The 22,201-nt window shown below is 41.1% G+C and overlaps 1 protein-coding gene across 3 annotated transcripts in view; it reads right to left on the bottom strand.

Moving 5' to 3' along the window:
- The window catches only part of EXD3 (exonuclease 3'-5' domain containing 3), a 517,417-nt gene that overhangs the window by 25,688 nt on the left and 469,528 nt on the right, over positions 1-22,201 (bottom strand). For 2 of the 3 annotated variants that reach the window (XM_077476832.1, XM_077476824.1), the window contains one exon: positions 9,827-9,923. The exons of the other annotated variant lie outside the window; for it this stretch is intronic. In XM_077476832.1, coding sequence (XP_077332958.1) covers positions 9,827-9,923 — 97 coding nt within the window. The remainder of the gene's footprint in view (positions 1-9,826; positions 9,924-22,201) is intronic. 3 annotated transcript variants of the gene reach the window in all.

Genomic DNA, 22,201 nt, shown 5'->3' with positions numbered 1-22,201 from the left:
CAATTAGGAATAAAAGTGGCACTTTATTTTTTTTTTTAAAACAGTGTAAAAATAAAAAATAAAAAGGTATAATAAATAAGAATAAAAAAAAGAAAGAAATCATTTTAAACGTGCCCTTTCCCGAAGATCTCACATGCAGAAACAAACGCATACGTCAGTAGCACCTAAATATGAAAATGGTGTTCAAATCACACGTGAGGTATCACCGCGATCAGTAGAGTGAGAGCAATAATTCTAGCCCTAGACCTTCTCTGTAACTCAAAACATGCAACCTGTAGAATTTTTTAAACGTCGCCTATGGATATTTTTAAGGGTAAAAGTTTGTCGCCATTCCACAACGGGCGCAATTTTGAAGCATGACATGTTGGGTACCAATTTAATTGGCGTAACATTATCCTTCACAAATTTTTTAAAAAAATTGACAACAAAAAAAGACAACTTTACTGTTGTCTTATTTTTTAATTCAAAAAAAGTGTTTTTTTTCCAAAAAAACTGCACTTGTAAGACGTATTTAGAGGTATTTGCTGCGTAAATATGGTGTGACAGAAAGTATTGCAACGACCACTATTTTATTCTGGCTCAATCCTTAAGTGGTTAAAGTCACAGTGGACATGGAGTCAGACCAGCCAAGTACGGATCGAAATTCGGCTGGTTCAGCAGGGACTGCCCTCTTGATTTGATCCATGTGTGGGCAGGCTGATTGTATCCAAGTGGATCCATCAATTGACTTGGGTACAACCAGCATATGAAGTTTTTTAAATGCGATTATTGCTGGCGGCTATAGCCTCTAGCATTAATCATTTTGTTCTACCGGCCGGGAAGACTTGCCGCTTGCAGACCACAATAGCTCTATGAGCACAAATTGAGCAATTTTCATTTGAGCAAAGAAAATAGAATCATTTTTGGGCTGCTTTAGGCTGATTGATTGAAGTCACTGCTTGGCTGAGGATTTTCCTGACTCCTTTGATTTTCAGATCAAATTTTGTTGTTCAATCAGGTACTGGTAGGGCCACCCTTAGTTAAAATTTTGCCTGATTCAGCAGGAATCCCCCAACCAGCATAACTCCAAGGCCCGGTCTATTCCATGCAGTGCATTTGACAGGTTTGTTTTTGTAAATCTATAGTGGATTGTATGGCTTGTAACATATTAAGCAGATTGGCTGAAGTCACTGTTCGGCTTTTTTAACCAACTCCTTCAACTCCACCCTTTTCTGAATTTTCAACTCCTTCAATTTTCAAATCACACTATGTGTCAAGCCAGGTGATGCCAGCATAACTCTAATGCCCATTTCACACCATACAATCCTTTTTAGGTGCATTTTACATACATTGCCATTGAACTCTGTAGCACACACTATGATGAAGGCTCAAAGATGCGGCAAGCAGGATTTTATTTTAACACACTGCCAGGTTTTGAAACACCCAGGTGTGAATGGGGCCCAAGGACTGAAGGGACATAAAAAACAAATCCTTTCACATGTAAAACAGCCCCCTTTTGTGTACTTCAATGGTGTATTTAGCTGCATGGAGTTCAGCTTTAATCCTTAATCATTGTAAATATAGAACTTCATCAAGGTTGTTAATTGTTGTTAACTGTCTACAAATGTATGGACACCCTAAAACAAAATGCAAACAAGGTTATGTGTTAAAAAAAAAAGTCTTTGTCTCCTCCTGTTTGAGCATTGACTAGTTACAATGTTTTAATTCACAACTAAAAATGTACTTGGTGTTGGAGCGAAGTTGTCCATATCTCATATCGCTCTTTGCAGAGTGATGCCAACTTATCTGGGCATTGTTACACACAACAGTTAAATTTTATAATATTATGAGCAAAATGTTACTAATAAGGGACAAATGCCCAAAAAAATGATTATAATATTGTGGGAAGTTGCTTCTTTTCCTTGTACACTTAGGCCTCATGCACACTGCAAGCTCTACAGGGTTTTGAGCTCTAATTTTTTTCTGCCTAGAAACTCCCCTCCATGTTATTCACAGCGTAGCAGATATTCGAGGCCAAGACACAATAGAGAAACAATTGATAATATAAAACTTCATAGTTACTTTATACATTAAAATCAAACCATTAAAACTGAATACATGCCAGTTGAATGATCAATAGTGTGTTTTACATAAACAGTAATAACGTATGATCTGTTCCTGACATGTTTCGCCAATTAGGGCTTCCTCAGGGAATTTTAAAGACCACTACTGATATGAAAGCTATATCAAAAAATAAAATATATTCCTTACATTGTGCACACGGCTTGGTTGGTGACCATTGGTGGTTATTTGGGTAAGCAAGGGATGGCTGGACAGAGTGAGTAATGAAAACAAATTTGTCATCTGCATTAAATAAAATGTAATGATCTGTATTGTATAATTCATTGCATCAATGAATGAATATTTTATTTTTTGATATAGCTTTCATATCAGTAGTGGTCTTCAAAATCCCCCGAAGAACCCCTAATTGGCAAACCATGTCAGAACAGATACCACGTTATTACTGTTTATGTAAAACACACCATTGATCATACAACTGGCATGTGTAAGATTTTAATGGTTTGAATTTAATCATGTATAAACTATGAAGTTTTATATTATCAACTTTTTTTCTCTTGTTTGTTGGCACTGTCAAAAAAGATCCCATCAAATATATGCTGCTCTGTGAATATTATTACAAGGATGTGGGTACCTGATATAACCTGGTTACCTAGCCACATTAAATATTAACTGAGGTGAGGGCTTGTGGGAAAAAAAAGGCTTAAGCTCAAAAGGAGCTCATAGAAGCTCAATTAAAATGTGCAAAAGAGCCCAAAAAAGTACAAGCTTCTTCAAGCTGAAATAAAAGCACAAATGCCTATAAAAGCAGTTTTTTTTTTAAATTGCATTGTGCATGAGCCCTAAACAGTTCCCCTTTCTAAAAGCTCTAATATGTGGTCATAAGAAAAAGGATCACACTTTAGTCCGCTAGCCAGCGAAGAGCACAATTTAAATAGAACCCGTAGCAATGCCTTCACGCATAAGTAGCCCAAACGGATAGAGTAAGGTGCCAAGACACACAGCTATTTTAACACAGCAACACCCTGGCTTGGCTGGTGGTCTCCACATTCCTTTCAATACAAGTTTCCCTAAAAGGACCTTGTTGTTGGGTCCCCATATCTGTACTGGGGAGTGTGCTGGGAGTTTCCCATGGTCCAGTTCTCACCCTGTAACTGGCTAATTGCTTTAATCATTTAGTGGGAATTTTTGTGGGTTAATTGTATTACAATGTACAAAATGTTTATGTACCTGTGCCTCACATTCATCTGTCTATCCGGTTCCGACATTCCATCAGCACATACGGCTCATGTCTATCCAAAACCGCATATAACTCAAAGGCTTGTAGGAAATACACTTCTTCCTTTAATCTAATTTCTATGGCTTCTCCAAACATTATTATTAATAGCTGGGGAAACACATTATCCCACACTCATTTTGCTTTGTTACACAAACTCGATAAGATTAGAACGCAACAAGTGTGCTACTTACCCTGAGAAACAGAGGGCGATTTCTGCAATGCATGTTTTGAGTTGCAGAGGAGGATATGATGCAAACATTATTATCATTCAATCAACGGAGCCAAAATGTTAAACACAGTCGAGGAGAATGCAAGAAATTTCCCGTACATAAGGACTAGAAGAAAAGAAAATATCTGCGCTGCTGGAAAAACCAACCAGAATCAAGCTAACCTTCTCACTTCGGTGTGGATCCGATGCCCAGTGACTGCACCCAATAAGAACGGTCCTTGTACTCTGCATGCTTGCTAAGTCCTCCTTTTTGGGGTAACAAACATTTGCAAGCTTTTACAAATGATTGCACACCACACTTATGGTGGAGATCACAAAGTCCTTTGTCACATCTTTGTAAAACCATTTAAAGTTTAGCTATCTGAAAAAAAGAGCTACTCTATATTTGTAGATATAAAAGTGAATGCAATTGGATTAAAGGTGAACATTAACATTAAGTTGTTCCTAAAGCCCCGTACACACGGTCAAAATATCGTACCAAAAATACTGCTTTAAAAGCGATGGTACAATAATCTGATCGTTTGTACACAGCTGTCGTCCAACATTTTCTGGACGGACAAATATGAACATTTTTCTTGTACGATATCAGTAGGATTTTCTTTTAACCAGTACAGTTTTCAGAGGAAAATACAATACAAATACACTACAACACATTACATCACTTCCACATTTTTACTCTGTCATACGAGCATTTTTGAGTAAACTAATTTTCAATATGGAGACAAGCATCCAAAAAAAAAACGGACGATCATTCATCCGATAATCTCATCGTGTGTACTAGGCTTTAGAGATGTGAAAGAATCAGCTAATGTAAAACAAATCTCACGTTTATAAACCTCACGTCTGTGTATGGTTTGCAATCGTCTGTACATGTGGGCAGCCATATTTGCTCTTTATATAAGCAGGCAATGCATAGAAGTGCCACAGTGTGGATGTGCCCTGCTGACCCACATCCACCAGGCAGAGTCTGTCTGATTGAAAACAAAGGACTCTATACAGTCATGGCAAGAAAGAGGTACTGTTTCCTCAAATTTCCAAATCCTTTGATTTTGGTAATGCCAACATGTGGCCTAGTGATTGTGTGCATTTTTATAATGGTGCACTTTAACGGAAATAATCTTACCAACGATTTTCGTGTCAAGTAGAGACCTTATTTTTATGTATAATTTACAAATGCCTATGAATAGGAGAGCAGTCATATTTCCTCATTACAGACACAGGCTCTGCTTCCTACTTATTTGTGCTGAATAGTAAATGGTAATTTTAGGGCTAATTTGCAAGGAACATTTAATCTCTTCCTACTACAAGATTTAACCACTTGTTATCAGTCACCTCATTAAAGCGGAGCTTCAGAACTTTTTCTTTGTGGCCCCCCCGACACTGGGTCCTGGCAGAGCCGTTCAGGGCTTTGGGCCTCGGGGTATTTTCTGCACACGTGCACAGATTTTTTTCTTCTTACACACATAACGGGTTAGGATTGTGACCAGCTTTATTTTTCCTGGATACTGTGCCCATGACCCTTCTTGTGATATCTTCTTAGCTGTATCATTTGGCTAAACTGCCTTTAGGTTAGTCTCTACACATTACTTTTTAGCATCTGAGGGGTTATGTACCTGAAGTTTTCTGCCCTGTATGCCTCTGACCAGCTGCTCCAGAGACTTCTATGTTGTGGAATGATCTACTACTCTGCTGGCAGGACGATAACTTACTTTGGCTGCACTGAAATCACAAATCCAATGACTGTTGGTTGTCTGTATATTGTTATATTCTTTTAATAAATACAAAGTGAAAGAAAAAATGCATTATAGGACATGGCAGTGCGCAAACACAGAGCACACAAATTATACTCACAAAACGTGCAGTCTGCTGTGAACAAGCCCTTAAGCCAGCCATACATTAAAGTGATTGTAAAACCTAATTATTTTTTACCTTAAAGTGATTGTAAAGTCTTGTTTTTTTTCTATACAAATAAAAAAAAAATTATGTTATACTTACCTGCTCCGTTGCAGTGGATTTGCACAGAACAGTCCAGATCCTACTCTTCTTGGGTCCCTCTTCTGTGCTCCTGGCCTCTCCTTCCTATTTAGTGCCCCCATAGCAATCAGCTTGCTATGGGGGCACCCAATCCGAGCTGCAGCTCCGTGTGTCCATTCAGACATGGAGCTGCGGTTCGGCCCCATCCCTCCTCTCTCCTGACTTGGCTAACTGACTTTGATCGATAGCAGTGGGAGCCAAAGGTGCTGCTGCTGTGTCTCAGCCAATCAGGAGGGAGAATCCTGGATGTCCGAGACACTCATGGACATCGCTGGACAGAGACAGGGCTCAGGCAAGGGGGGCTGCTGCACACAGAAGGCTTTTTATCTTAATGCATAGACTGCATTAAGATAAAAAAACCTTCTGACTTTACAACCCATTTAACGCATTCCTTGTATTAAGGTAAAAAAATGTTTAGGTGTCAGCATTGCCCCCTCAGCCCCCCTTTTACTTACCTGAGCTCTCAATCGATCCAGCCTCGTGCACGTCTGCAGCTCTTCTCTCCCCTCACTTCCGGGTCTCGCTGGCTTTGCTGGGGCACCGGGAACCATTGACTTCCAGTGCTGTCAATCAAAGCCAGTGATGAGAAAGCACGGCCAAGTCCCGCTGTCTGTGTCAATGGACGCAGCAGCAGGGCTTGGGTGCGAGCTTCCCATGGGGGCGCTGGACAAAGGGGAGGGGCCAGGAGAGCCGACGGGGACCCGAATAGAGGACATTTTTTTTTTTTTTTTTTTAGCTTCACAATCACTTCTGTCCAAATTTGGCGGGTTCAGCAGGGTCTAGTCGAATTTTGATCCATGCATGGGCTGGCTGATTAGTATACAAGTCAATCGACTTGTATACAAAAAGACTGTTGGGTTTTTCTCAAACGATCAGTGCCGTCAGCTATAGCCAGCAATACTGATCATTGTATTCTGATGGTGGAGAAGGTAATAGCACAGTGGGAGTGATTCCCCAAACCTGCTGGTTGAACAAAAAAAGAAAAAGAAGAAGAAGATAAATGTATGGGCTGCCTTAGGCAGGTCATACATTATGCAATTTTCTTTCCTTCAACCAGGGGATGAAGAAAAGAAAATTGCTTGATTTCCCCATCAACACACAGTTAGTGTGGATGGAGTAATCCCTCCCTATTGTGCTCTGCCGGCAGGGAGCCTTATCCACTTACTATAGCCACTGGCAGTGATCAGGCAAAAAAAAAAACAGAGCCTGCTGAACCGGCCAAATTTCGATCCATCTATGGCCAGCTTTCATGTAGTCAGACTAACTGATAACAGATGCTTAATGTGTCTGACTGCTAAGCATCTATAAGAAAAGGAATTGTAAAAATATGCAACAGCATTCAAGTAAAAAGTGAAATATTATAAATTAACCACTTGCTGACCGCCGCACGCCAATTTACACCGGCAGAATGGCACTTGCAGGCAAAAGGGCGTACCCGTATGTCCCTTTGAATTTGCCGCCTAGCGTGCACATGGAAGCGTGCCTACAGGTCCCGCAAACTTGATGTTAACCCCTTCCTTGCCAGTGTAATTTAAAGCACTGATCTCTGTATAAATGTCAATGGTCCCAAAATAGTGTCAAAAGTGTCCGATCTGTCTGCCATAATGTCTCAGTCCCGATAAAAATCGCAGACCGCCAATACGATAAAAAAAAAAAAAAAAAAAAGGAATAATAAAAATGCCATAAATCTATCCCCTACTTTGTAGCCGCTATAACTTTTGCACAATCCAATCAATATACAAGTATTGCAATTTTTTTTTACCAAAAATACGTAGAAGAATACATATCAGCCTAAACTGTGGAAGAAATTTGGGGATATTTATAATAGCAAAAAGTAAAAAATATAGCTTTTTTTTCAAAATTGACAGTTTTTGTTTATAGCGCAAAAAATAAAAACCACAGAGGTGATCAAATACCACCAAAAGAAAGCTCTATTTGTGGGGAAAAAAAAAAGGACGTCAATTCTGTTTGGGTACAACGTCACACGACCGCGCAATTGTCAGCTAAAGCGACCCAGTGCCAAATTGCTAAAAATGCTCTGGTCAGGAAGGGGGTAAATCCTTCCGGGGCTGAAGTGTTTAAGTATATTATAATGCTAAAGCCTCGTACACATGATGAGAATATTGGACGAATGATTGTCTGTTTTATTTTTTTTTGCATGCTAGTCTCATATCGAAAACAAAGAGGTTACTCAACTTACAAAAATTATCATATGACAGAATACAACTTTGGAAGTGATGTAATATATTGTACTGTAATGTATTCTTTCGGATGAAAACTGTCCTGGTTAAACAAAAATCGATCTGGTATTGTACAAGAAAAGTTTTCATGCTTGTCCCTTTGAAAATTTCAGATGAACTGTCGTGATTGGCTCTCAAAATCTGTGTACTAACAATCAGAATATTTTACATTTGCTTCAAAAGCGGTATTCTTCATCCGATTTTTAGATCTGTGTACTAGGCCTAGATTTCATGGTGAATTCACCAAAAAAAAACAATATTTATTATACTGCTAATTTTATCTATAGTCAATACTCTGGGAGATCTTCTTTATCTCGCCAGTCAAACTCCATAGTACACAAATGTTGAATGCAGATCGAAGGTCAAGCCAAGCCTTATTACAGGTCTTATCTGCCTTTCAGGCTGCACATTAGTGACTCTTGAAGGAAATTGCCTGTTTTCACCTTGGCTGGTGAGAACAGACAGAACAATAAGGAAGTGAAGAGCGGGGAGGAGGAGGTGGGTGGGGGGGGGGGGGGGGGGGGGGACCGTGGGATGGGAAACTGCAGAGAGAAAGACATTGTGACACACCTTTACTGCAGGCAAATGCCTGGCTTCCTCACACTTATCCAGAGACATGATAAACAGAGAGCAGAGCCAGGCTCCAAACCGCAGAACAGGTGTAATCAAAGGCCGCTCTTTCATTTCACCGCTTGGAGCACCACAAAAAAAAAGAAAAGAAAAAGAAAAAAGAAGAGCACTTCCATTCCAAAATATAGTCTCTGGAAACATCAAGGCAAATTAAAGACCAACTCTACTGATAATTTCTCATTCAACCTTGAGTCTCTGTGGGGGTGATTTGATCTCTGCCTGACTTACCAAATGTTCTCTTCTGTAAAATGGAACTGAATGAGATGCAGAAAGTTTTATAAATGAACAGCCATATGCATAGTTTGATTCTGGTAGGCCGAGTTCTGAACCATGACCATGTCAGCATTAGAACAAGGTGTTGTTCTGTAACCAAACCACCAATGGTGATTATATATAGCAGAGGGGTCTAGTGTTCCTGCACATACACCCATAAGATCAGCCATAAGATTGTGATGACCAACCCTGATAATGAGTAGGTCCCCCTTTTGCTGCTAAAACAGCCCTGACCAATTGAGGCATGAAAGCCACTAGACCACTGAAGGTATGCTGTGGTATCTGGCACCAAGACCTCAGTAGAAGATTCTTCAAGTCCTGTACGTTTGCGAGGTGGGTCCTTCATGGATTCAACTTGTTTTTCCAGCACATCCCACAGATACTCAATTGGATTGAGATCTGGAGAATTTGGGGGTCAAGTCAATACCTCAAACTCGTTGTTGTGTTCCTCAAACCGTTTGAGAATCATTTTTGCAGTGTGGCAGGGCGCTTTATGCTGCAAAAAAGAGGTCACTTTCGTCATACAGTTTCAATGAAGCACATGTACTTGGTCAGGAGCAATATTTAGGTAGGTGGTATGTTTTAAGTAATACCACATGAATGGCAGAATCCAAGGCTTCCCAGAAGATCATAAGCCAAAACATCACACTGCCTTCTTCCCACACTGCATCCTAGTGCCATCTCTTCTCCAGGTAAGCAACACACAAGTACCCAGGCATCCACATGATGTAAAACACCACGTGATTCATCAGACCAGGCCATCTTCTTCCAATGCTCTGTGGTTCAGTTCTGATGCCGACATGCTATCATAGATGCTTTCGGCTGAGGACTCCGGTCAGCATGAGAACCCATGTTTTCTGCTTTCAACACATCAACTTCAGTAACATGTTTATTTGCTGACTTGTATATCCTACTGACTTTCAGATGCCATTGCATGCCATTGCGACAAGATAATCAGCGTTCTTCATTTAACTGGTCAGTGGTCATAAAGTTATGAGGTGTATATCAAAAATATTTTTTGAGACATCAAGGAAATGTACATTTAATAAACAGATCAACATAGAACAACATTTATGATCTTACTTTCTTTCCCTTTGGAGTCTTCTAGATGTTCCTGAAGTTTCATTAACCTCATCATTTGTTCCTGGGAGATGTGCATGTACTTGTCACAATTACATACCTGAAAACAAGCAGAAAGCAAAAGGTAACCCACAGACTGTGCTAGATGGGAAGGCACAATTCCACCTGCAAATATTCTATTTGTTTTTCCAAACCGAAAACTTGAGTGCCAAGATCCAGACCATAAAACAAACCAAAACCATGTGGATAGTGTACTGAATAACCAAACTAGTATCCTGGTACAACTGTACAGTTGCAATGGATAATGGAAAAGATAGGCTTCAGGAAGATCAAAACAAGTGGCCTGTCATGATTTCCAGAGTAGCAGAGGACTACTGACAGGAATTTGAAATTACTTCTACTCAGTCACTAATCTCTTCAAGAGATAAGAGTCATCCAAATAAAACTTCATCAAATTTACTACACCCAAATTAAATTAATGGCCTTGGGTTTAGCCACTTCCGATAAGGTGCGGTGACAGCTCTTTCATGCCAAATAGCAATGGCAATATATTTTTTAGTACTGGTGACAGGTGGCCAACTTTTTTGCAGACTCGCTTAGACACTTTGTCCAAAATTAAGCTTACTAGGACTTCTGATTACTACACAGTAACTAGCCCCACTGTCTGCAGCCTGTCAAAGCCTATAGCAGGCTGAAATATGCTGCAGCTGGATGGGGCTGAATGCTGTACCGAGTGGTATTCGCTTTTAGGGTCCTATGCATTCAGGGACGTATGGCCAGAATGCAGTTATTGCGGGTCAGCCTTTCCGCTAGCTTAGCCGGAAAAGGATGTTATGCAATGCAAAGTGCATTGCAAAACAGACAGTGGAGCCCAAATGAGACATGCAGGATCTTTTAGACCCTGTCACCTAAAAAACATCACATAGGGGACTTTTTATCCTATATATAACGAAAAAAGTAGTACGTAAAAAAAAAGTTTTGCAAAAAAAATAAAGTCACACCCAAGCACATAAACCCCCCTCCCCCCTCTTCAAGGCCTCCCCACCCCACATATAAGCTGGTAAAAACGTAAAGGCATGTGCTGGGGGCGCCTACCCCATTAATTGCAATACACGTTACATATCATCGCGCATGCCAGAATAAGAGCAATAATTCTAACATAAGACCCCCTCCATAACACTAAACTGATGACCTATGGGAGGGTTTTGAAGAATCGCCTATAGAAAAAATAGGGTACTAAAGTTTGTTGCCATTTCACGTGTACACACAAATTTAAAGAGATGTTACACATACTGTAGCTACTGACTTTTAATATTAGGACACTTACCTGTCCTAGAGCCCAGCGGTGTCGACACCCCAGCCAATGTTTCCATTGGCTCTTGGGTGCTGCCGCTGCCATAGCCTGTAAGGGAAACCGGCAGTGAAGCCTTGCCATTCCCTACTGCACATGCACGAAGCGCACTGCACTTTCTGAATGGCCCAGCAGTGGACAGGGAGGAGGGGGTGGGGTCAAACTTCTGACACACCTCGCCGTGAAGTCCGATGGAAGTGGGGACAGGTACCTGTCAAAAACCCTGAAAGGTGTTAAATGTTTCACCGGAGGGGGAGGAGATAGATAAGCAAAACTTCCATATTTGGGTGCAACTACGCTTCAAGGTTTGACACTCGGTGCAACCTCTTCCTTTATATTTTACCAAAAATATGGGTAGTTTATTGCGTTTGTTTGCCCCAAGATTCACTTTAGTGTGTTTTTTTAATTGTAACTACCACTATTTTATTCTCTAGGTCAGTGATGCCGAACCTTGGCACCCCAGATGTTTTGGAACTACATTTCCCATGATGCTAATGCACTCTGCAGTATAGTGGAACATCATGGGATATGTAATTGCAAAACATCAGGGGTGCCAAGGTTCGCCATCACTGCTCTAGGCTGTCTGCTTTCAGAAATTACAAAATGTTTGGAGGTTTTGTGTAATTCTCAGGCCAAAATTATTTTTTTTTTAAACGTGTGCAAAAAACGCAATAATGGCTCTGGCAGCGAAAATGTTAAAGAAGCAGTACAAGTAAAAAATGTGGACAGAGCTGGACCGTAGAATCGCTGAGCTGAACTTGAATGGCTCAAGTTTGTAATAGGTTTGCTTTAAACCTCAGATTTTTTACATAACCTATAGTGTCGCTTGTCAAAGAGAAGTAATTCTAGCCAGTGGCATGCAGCAGAAGTATGCGGAGATCTGAGCTTTATAGCTACAGATTTCTGGATCACAACAGTACACTTTTTTTCATTTTGGATAGAGCAAGGGACAGTTATAACCCGTCAGATTTTTTCCGCCATTTGTGTCCCATTGCGGAGATGTCCCTTTACTTCCTGTCCCATAGCCAAACAGGAAGTGAGAGGAAATCCTTGCAAATTAAAGGAATTCCTTGGGGACCCCCAGGTCACCAGAATTAGAGCCCCCATTGGAAGATTTCCCCTCTATTGCTTTTCTGGGGACAACCCAAATTGTGGGATTTTCTTTTACTTTCGCTTTCAATAACAATGGTAAACAGGACCAATAGAGAGGGGGGGAATTAACTTAACGGGGCACATACAGCAATAAAAACAGACAAGCATTCTAATCCATCTTTAATAAAATGATTGGCATGGGGGTGCTGCGGTAGCAGCTCACGCTAGTCCTTTAAGCAGTCCGAAACCACAATAGCGTTGCTTGGACTATATCGGTACTTAAAATTGAACTCCCCTTTGGAGTATCTGCCAAGAACGTTTACATTGTGGTGTACAATTATTTATATTTTAATAAGGATGCCTTGTTATTTTCTTTTTCTGTGTTTATTAAACAATAGTAAATTTGAAATTATATTTTTATCTGACTTTAAGTACCGATATAGTCCAAGCAACACTATTGTGGTTTGGGACTGCTTAAAGGGCTAGCGTGAGCTGCTACCCCAACACCCCCATAACAATGATTTTATTAATACTATGAATTGTGGATGATGGTACTTAGTGATTATATATGTGTACCAGAGAAAAAGGAGAAATTATGGCAGTTTTGTGTCTGTATGGCCTCTTTAAAACAGCCTATGCCTAGTTCAGGAAGGCCTTCCAATAGTTTCACAAAGTTTTCAGACAGGTGCATTGGATTCAGGTAGTTCTCTTTACCTGTGATATTCTAAAATAATTAGTGCAAGTCTGTAAATAAGCTTACTGACAGTAATTAAGACCAATTCTGAGCATCCCTGCCTCTTTGCCTGCTGTTAGCCTGCAGCTGCAAGAGGCTGGGAATGAGCCATCCTTTGCTTTGATGCTCCTAGCTAGCAAGGGACTGGACACATACTGGGGATGGAGTTGTCTTTGGTATGGACCCGCCAAGCCCCAGTGCCACCCCCCTTTCATAAGGCTGATTCATGTACCTATTCCTGACAGGTACATGAATCGGTCACCCACACCGAAATTTCCAGAGGAGCGGCAGAATTCGAAGGTGTACCTTCGACTCTCTTTATGAATTCCATGGATTGTCTTTTAAATGTTTTTTTCATATATACATCATAGGCTAGGTTCACACTATCTTCGCATGTGGCTCAAAGCAGGGGTCCGATGTGTCCCCGCTCAATGATTCAGGTCTGATTTCAGCCCAAATTTTCAGACTTGAAACTGACCAAAAGACGCACCGGAGCTGCAGCGGAGAAATGTAAACGGGCTCCATAGAGAGACACAATAGTGTGAACACAGCCTAAGGAGATCATTTTAACGTGAATAATGCTATTATGTATTATTGTTTAAAGACCCATATAGTGTACAAATGTATACATGTGCATGGGGTCAGCCATATCTACCCCTCACATATACAAGGTCTGCTTCCTGTAGTAGTGCTACACAATGGTTGTGCCTTGATAATCCTCCATCTTACTGCAAGCATGCCAGACAAGGTCTGTCTGACAGAAAATAAAAGACTGCTTCAGGCATTTAATGACCATACTACTGGTAAAAATTGGATCTTTGCTCAGGTTTTAGATCACAGAAGATAGCTCAGGAGCCGTGGGTTACTCACAACAAAATACTTTTTTCTTCTTTTTTACTAGAAATATACATTTTCTTCCATGTGCCATACCCATTAATTTGAAGTATCAATTGTAATAGGCCCACTTTAAATAAGAAAAAATAAAGCACAAATATGCAACAGGTAAAAAAAAAAAAAAAAGATGAAAATAGTAAACTTGGACTTTTACTGTGTTTGGACGGTGTCATGTTGTCCCATTGGGCTATTGGTACAGAAATGGTTTCCTGGCGATGTATTACGGATATAAAAAGCGTGAGATGTGGAAATGAGAGGTGGCCCTACGGACATGTATCCAGCCTGATGAGGAACAAAAAGACTCAGGAAGAAAAACCGGTTCTTCAGCACAAGGTACACAAGAGAGAGGAAGGGCGACAAGGCAGGGGGTGCGTTGGGGGACTGAGCTGCGTGAACTTCTCATTAGCAATACCAAGGACAGGAAAGAGAACTTCGGCCCCGTCTGCAGAAGATTAAATGCTTAGGAATAATGACCATATCTGTAGATATAATTCCAGGTGTGACATTTCAGGCCTGTGTAGGCCAATGGATCATGGCTACTTATAGGCGGAGCAGAAGCCTGCAATGACCAGGGAAAGGGGATTTGTAACTGAGGATTTTCTCCCACACGCCTCGTTAAAAAAAATAATAATCATTTAATTTGTTGGCAAGAGCAAGACTAAAGATCTAAAATGTGGCCCCTATAAACAACACTACAATTAAAAATACATGAAAGAAAAGATAGTAATAAGCTCAAATAATGCACAGATCACAGGGCTAAAATTCCACCATGGCTCAGTTACTGGATACAGTGCAAGTCTCGCCTGTATACCAGTAGTTGGCCTATACTGATGTATATATAGAGACAACCTGCCTTTGCAAATGCTAGTTCCCTGGCTGCAAGGTAAAAGGAAAGTGTTTTTTATAGCAACCAACTGGGTATCAGCCTTCTTTACCTGAACCAGAAAAAACCGGGCTCGGTATGTGACAACGCAGGCAACACAAGCACTATGCAGCAATTCTCATCATGAAACAGTTAACAGTGCAGGCATAGTATTAATAACATTACTCCCTGTTACCTGTGAGTGTCACAGCAAGGCCAGGGGACACCTTGACAGTAAGCAAACAAGGAGCTCGCTATGGTGAACGCCCTGCAAGCAGAGTAAAAATGTGCCAAGTAGTTTCAAATGGTAAAAACTTGCTGGTTGCTTTATATATCCCTTGAAGCCTCACATTGCATGGTAACGGTACCTTTTTACTCCAGGTTCTGCTTTATGTAGCCCAATATATACTCATAGCATTACTAGAACTAGAAAATTACAGTTCCCGATCCCAATCTCCACAGTCTATCTGGTACCTTACATAGAAGTCTGCAATTTACAGCTTCTAGATCTTCCACACCAAGTTCCCTACAGAACACATAATTATACTATATGGCTTTTGTGTTGTAATTTTACTACAACTGTAAATTCATCTAGATCAGGAATGTCGAATGGTGTTTTCTGGGTAGCATGTACAGTGCCTTGCGAAAGTATTCAGCCCCCTTGAACTTTTCAACCTTTTGCCACATTTCAGGCTTCAAACAAAAATATAAAATTTTTATTTTTTGTGAAGAATCACCAACAAGTGGGACACAATTGTGAAGTGGAACGAAATCTATTGGATATTTTAAACTTTTTTAGCAAATAAAAAACGTGGTGCATGCAAAATTATTCGGCCCCTTTATTTCAGTGCAGCAAACTCACTCCAGAAGTTCAGCGAGGATCTCTGAATGATCCAATGTTGTCCTAAATGACTAATGGTGATAAATAGAATCCACCTGTGTGTAATCAAGTCTCTGTATAAATGCACCTGCTCTGTGATAGTCTCAGGGTTCTGTTGAAAGCGCAGAGAGCATCATGAAGACCAAGGAACACACCAGGCAGGTCTGTAATACCGTTGTGGAGAAGTTTAAAGCCGGATTTGGATACAAAAAGATTTTCCAAGCTTTAAACATACCAAGGAGCACTGTGCAAGCGATCATTTTGAAATGGAAGGAGTATCAGACCACTGCAAATCTACCAAGACCTGGCCGTCCCTCTAAACTTTCAGCTCAGACAAGGAGAAGACTGATCAGAGATTCAGCCAAGAGGCCCATGATCACTCTGGATGAACTGCAGAGAAATACAGCTGAGGTGGGAGAGTCTGTCCATAGGACAACAATCAGTCATACACTGCACAAATCTGGCCTTTATGGAAGAGTGGCAAGAAGAAAGCCATTTCTCAAAGATATCCATAAAAAGTCTCGTCTAAAGTTTGCTACAAGCCACCTGGGAGACACACCAAACATGTGGAAGAAGGTGCTCTGGTCAGATGAAACCAAAATCGAACTTTTCGCCCACAATGCAAAACGTTATGTTTGGCGTAAAAGCAACACAGCTCATCACCCTCAACACGCCATCCCCACTGTCGAACATGGTGGTGGCAGCATCATGGTTTGGGCCTGCTTTTCTTCAGCAGGAACAGGGAAGATGGTTAAAATTGAGGGGAAGATGGATGCAGCCAAATACAGAACCATTCTGGATGAAAACCTGTTGGAGTCTGCAAAAGACCTGAAACTGGGACGGAGATTTATCTTCCAACAAGACAATGATCCCAAACATACAGCAAAATCTATAAAGGAATGGTTCACAAATAAACATATCCAGGTGTTAGAATGGCCAAGTCAAAGTCCAGACCTGAATCCAATCGAGAATCTGTGGAAAGAGCTGAAAACTGCTGTTCACAAATGCTCTCCATCCAACCTCACTGAGCTCGAGCTGTTTTGCAAGGAAGAATGGGCAAGAATTTCAGTCTCTCGATGTGCAAAACTGATAGAGACATACCCCAAGCGACTTGCAGCTGTAATCGCAGCAAAAGGTGGCTCTACAAAGTATTAACGCAAGGGGGCCGAATAATTTTGCACGCCCCACTTTTCATTTTTTTATTAGTTAAAAAAGTTTCAAAAATCCAATAGATTTCGTTCCACTTCACAATTGTGTCCCACTTGTTGGTGATTCTTCACAAAAAATAAAAATGTTATATCTTTATGTTTGAAGCCTGAAATGTGGCAAAAGGTTGAAAAGTTCAAGGGGGCCGAATACTTTCGCAAGGCACTGTAACTACTTTGTGTCCTCTGGTGGTTTATAGTGTTAATCCAGCCAAATGCTTTTTCAATTTTGCATGAATTGGGGTCCATTTAAAAAAAAAAAAAATTAGGTGAGGTTTTCACTTTAATCTGTGACTCCTCGACTGGGGAGATCACCCTCACTTCATGTCAGTGACATCCGCTAAAGATTTTGGGGGAGCAATGGTCACATGGACAGCAATAAAAAAACATTCAAAATTGAAAAAGGGGGAAACAGGAACTCGCATCCCCCACCCCCCATAATTTTGATACTAAGTTTCTTAATACATAGAAACTTACTGGAGACACAAGCCGAAAACCTAAGGGCTCTTAGTCTCTACTGGCCCTCTCCAAAGGGATCTGCAGGGGATCGTTTTTCCAAAGACAGTAGAACAGCAGCTGCCAGGCATTCAAAAGGCGACACTGCTACCTCCTGAATGGTTGTTTGGGGGGGACTTTGAATAGGAATATAATACCGCAACCATAAGTGCTTGGCTCTTGGTTGTGGCATAGCCACATGTACTTAGAAGGTGAAAATGTTACAAACTTTGGCAGGCTGTACCTCCGCAAAGTGCAACAGGTGGCATAATTTTCACCATGCTGCAACAGTGATGATGTGTACTTATATAGCCGCTGCCCAGGTTAACATGCTTCGGGCCAGTGTTTTATGTCCGTGTTCGTGGCAGATCGCTGGGGGAGTTTTCTGTGACTTTGTGGCAGGGTTGGTGCCTTGACTAGTATTTGAACAGCTATCTGCTGTTGGTTACTGTACTTTTGTTTCATTTTTGTCCTGGCCTAGTCTCTCTATTGTACTGAATGTTTTGGAACGCACAGTCTTTTTGTAAATTTTGCAAATGTTTCAATAAAAGCTTTTTTTCCTGACAAAAAATATAAACTTGCTGCTTGGCAATCAGAGTGAGGTAAAATAGCAGCTCAACTGCCCCTTGCCTAACTAAACCTTGTAGACACTGGCTTCAGATTTTATAAAACAATGTGCAGAGCAAGCTGTCTTGAGATTTTTTTAAATTTTTAAAGCTTTTTTCATGTATATTAGAGAGCCAGCCCATCTTATTTTTTTGGCCAGTTTCAATTTATGTGTAAGGTTATTGTAGGGAGCATCTTGCTTTCCAAAACTTCACTAGAACATAATCATCATACCACACTGGGCTGGATTTATCAAACTGCAATGGCAGTTAAGGTGTGCTGAAATGACAAACAACAATAACTGAGTGGCCACGTTAACACACTTGGGGGCTATTATACATGACCGCTTATCCACTGCATGCCAGGTGCTGAAATGCAGTTTGTTCTAGCACGCAGCAATTTATTACAGGTACTATATGCAGAGTTCCTCTATAGTCCCAGCCATGACATCATCATTAGAAGTGGCAAAGGAAATAGAGCCTACAAGGAGGTAAGTCACCCTTTTTTACACCCACCGACTCCAATGCAAGGGGCTGGGGAGGAAAAGGGGGTTTAATTAGCCCACTATGCTCCAATGGTGAGGCATTTATTGCGCCTATAGACTGTCAAAGCAGGGGCACTTAATACTACCACTGAAACTGGGGCATTTATAACTTCTAATAACCATTGATGTAGGGTCATTTATTATCGAAATAATGCTGTGGCATTTATGACTCCACTGACATGCTGTAGGAGCATTTATTACCCCAACCGACTACTGGCACAGGTGCACTCTTCCCAATGACCACTGATGCAGGGGGCATTTACTACTCGGACATGTCCGTCTAGGGCTCCGCTTTGCTCAGCAGAGGATCGTTCAGTCAATCCCCGCTGAGCAGGCAGGTGACAGGTCCGTCTCTGCACACTGTGCAGGGACAGACCTGTCAGAGTGCCCCTCTCCTCTATGAGAGATCGGATGAAGACGGACCGTAAAGTTCGCTTTCATCCGATCCGATAGAAGGATGGAAAAATAGGGTTTCCATCCGTCACACTTTAGCGGATCGGAGGTCAGCGAACATGTCACCGCTGACATCCGTCGCTACATAGACCTGTATGAAGCGTCCATTTAGGTCCGGCTAAAAAAACGATAGGTGGACCTGAACGGTCCGCCTGTGTGAAAGGGGCCTTATTAGTCCCATTGATTACTGAAGCAGAGACATGTTTTTTTCCCACTGACCACAGATGCAGGGGCATTTATTAATCCCACAGGCACAGGGGGGATTCATTACCCACATTGACCACCCATGTAACAGCTTTTATTACTTTCAGGCTTGGTTCACACTGCTGTGAAGGCAAAGTTGTACAACTTTGCCCAGCGACTTCCTTACGACTTGGATGCTATTAGGAGCACATATAAGGGCTGAAATCGCACCCATGTTAGACCAAAGTAGCGCAGGAAATTTTTCTGAATTCAGAACGACTTGAGTAGCATCAGTTAAGACAGCTCTCATGGGGAAAAATTGCATTTGACATGTTATGACTCGGTTAAAACTGCTGTGACATGGGATTCGACTTGTGAGACCCCAAGTCGGATCCCATGTCATACCGTAGCCGTGTGAACCAAACCCGAGTGAACACAGACACCGGGGCATTTATTATTCTCAATGACCACAAACATAGGGGCATTTATTACTTCCACTGACCACTGCCAAAAGGGAATAAATTAATCCTACTCCTCTGCGGCACAGGTACATTTTTTACCTCCACTGACCACTGATGCATAAACGTTTATTACTCCCACTGACCCACCAATGCATGAGCATGTTTACTCCCATAAACCTTCCATGATGGGGCAATTTTTAAATCATGACCACAGTTTGGCCCTCAAACAGGGTGATGGACAGTGAACTGGCATTTTGCCTAAAACGTATAGGGACCACTGTTCTAGAGATTTAAAAAAAAATAAAAATAAATCACTGCAACCTCAGTTCTGTGTTATTTTGGATTATGACTTGTTCTAGAACCTCTATTTGGAACAGAGAAGGATCCGTATCCCAGTCAACCTGTATTTCACTCTGACATAACACGTATAGATCTGGAAAATCCCAGCATGTAATCTGTCAATAGGCAAAGATTATGAATAAGGTTGTTTATTTGGATTTGACGTGAGGTCCCCAGGAAATAGGTTTATTATCTTTGACTCTCTGGCTCCATTTCACGCTGAGGGATAATACAGAGCAGACTACAAATTAATCTGCCGGGACAACAAAACTCTGCTCAGGAGTTGCCCTTTCTCTCTGATGGGAATGAGTTAACAGGGGGGGAAGGGGTAGAGGAAAGTCCCTGAAATGTGCTACTGTATTTTTGGCAGCCAACAAACAAACAAAAGAGACTTGGAAGCTGATAGAGGTTCCCAGGGAATAGGTGTTAAGTGCTCCCTGTCTCTTCTCCCCCTGACAGTCTCTGGGGTGTGAGAAATACAACTTCATTACACTTCATTAGGAAGTGTCTGTCCCTCGGAATCTTCTCAGACTGGCCAGTTCCACAGGCAATAAAACAGATCTTTCATATGCAAACAAATGGCAGTTTAAAGGAAGCCTGTCATGAGAGATATGCGACGGTTATCACTGCTGACCTCGGATAATGCTAAATGCCTGGCTGTAACATTGGTGCTTTTTGCTGACCTGAACATGCTTGCTCCAGGTGTGGCTCAAAGACAGACAGGCATCTAGCATTTTCATAAACGGATCAGCAATGCCAAACCCCATGTTTCAAAAATGACAAGTTGTGCTTAACTGTCTTTAGTAATAACTTTTATTTATTTGCATGGAAGAGTTATTGGTAAGAGTTTTGGAATAAGGGAATTGGCTATCTGTATTTCTTAGGTATTTTGCAACAAGTCTCTATGACCCAACCACTTTCAGGCTAGACTCCAGGCTCGTTGGGCTATAAACACAGTAAGCTTGGCTATGGTGGAGTGGGAAGGTGCTGGTATACCTCTGGAAATAAAAGTGACTGCATACAGTAAATCTATCTGACTGATATTGTCTACTTCATATAGTTTGGCAATTGTCATCTGCTGGTACCATTCATTTTGAGGCTAGCTAGCTAGCTTTATGGCTAGATTGACAGCATCCTATTTCTGTATTTATCAAACTAATATCACCAATATTGAAATTATAATTGATTGTAAAAAGAAACCAAGTTTGGATTTAACATACTGTATGAAGCACTAATTTTCAGGTGCAAGAAACGTATGCGACAGTCAAAGCATGTCAGGGACTGTCCCTTGAAATGTATGGTTGCAAAATGCTGGTCCTCTCTGATATTTAATAGTAGACCAATTGGACAAAATAATTTTAGCAAAACAAAATAAAAAAATCACATTAATACGTGCCCTCTTTATTCATGTAAATTGTACATTTCAATAACTGGACACTTTCATATAATTATCATTTCCTGATTTTGAGACGCAGCCAACGTTCGGTGACCACCTACCATTATTTCTCAAGCTGATGCTCCTGTCTGTGTTTGAAAGTTGCTTGTAAGTCAATCATGATCATATAAATATTACTTATCATAGTAGCTCACCCCAAAGAACTATCCTCAAGTCCCCTATTATGGCATCCCATAAACTATAAACTAACCCCAATTTCCCTACCATAGTAGCCCAGTCCTACTGCACCATCATAAAGTCCAGTCCTATTGAACCATTCCCTATTAAAGTATCCCAGTCCTACTGAACTATCCCCAATTTCTCTATCATAGTAGCCCAGTCATATTGAACTATCCTCGACTCCCCGTGCATAGTAGCCCAGCACTAAACACCATCGCTAACATCCCTTGCAAACAATTATATTTTCCCCTCTCTTTCTTTCAGGTGTAAAAATATCATGCAGAATCCTATAGTTTAATCTCTAAAAGAAGCTTATAAGATGCTCTCAACGCAAGTTCCCGTATAGACCACTTTTCTTCTCTGTAATATTACTGTGAATACCTCATTAGTGAAAATTAGCAGGTTGGTGACAAACCGTGTCATGTTGTAGCAGTTGGGCAGTATGGCGGGCCAGTATCCTTTGGCCCATATGGCTAGCATACTGTAGCCAAATTGCTGGTGAGAATAGACAGGTGTAGTAGAAGAAGTATCTGGCAGAAGCGTGTAATTGGCATCAGTGTACTAATCTGTAGTGGACAAGCTGGGGAGAGGAGGTCAGTGGGAAAAGCCAAATGCTCTGGAAACAATAGCAGACATTTGCCTGTTGGAGACTTGTGAAATGTCTT

This window comes from Lithobates pipiens, unplaced genomic scaffold (assembly GCF_037356315.1).
Source record: "Lithobates pipiens isolate NorthernLeopardFrog02 unplaced genomic scaffold, aLitPip1_a1.2 Scaffold_1, whole genome shotgun sequence".
Classification (NCBI taxonomy): Eukaryota; Metazoa; Chordata; class Amphibia; order Anura; family Ranidae; genus Lithobates; species Lithobates pipiens.
Note: the sequence above shows the minus strand (reverse complement) of the source record. Positions and strands in the feature narration are given on the sequence as shown.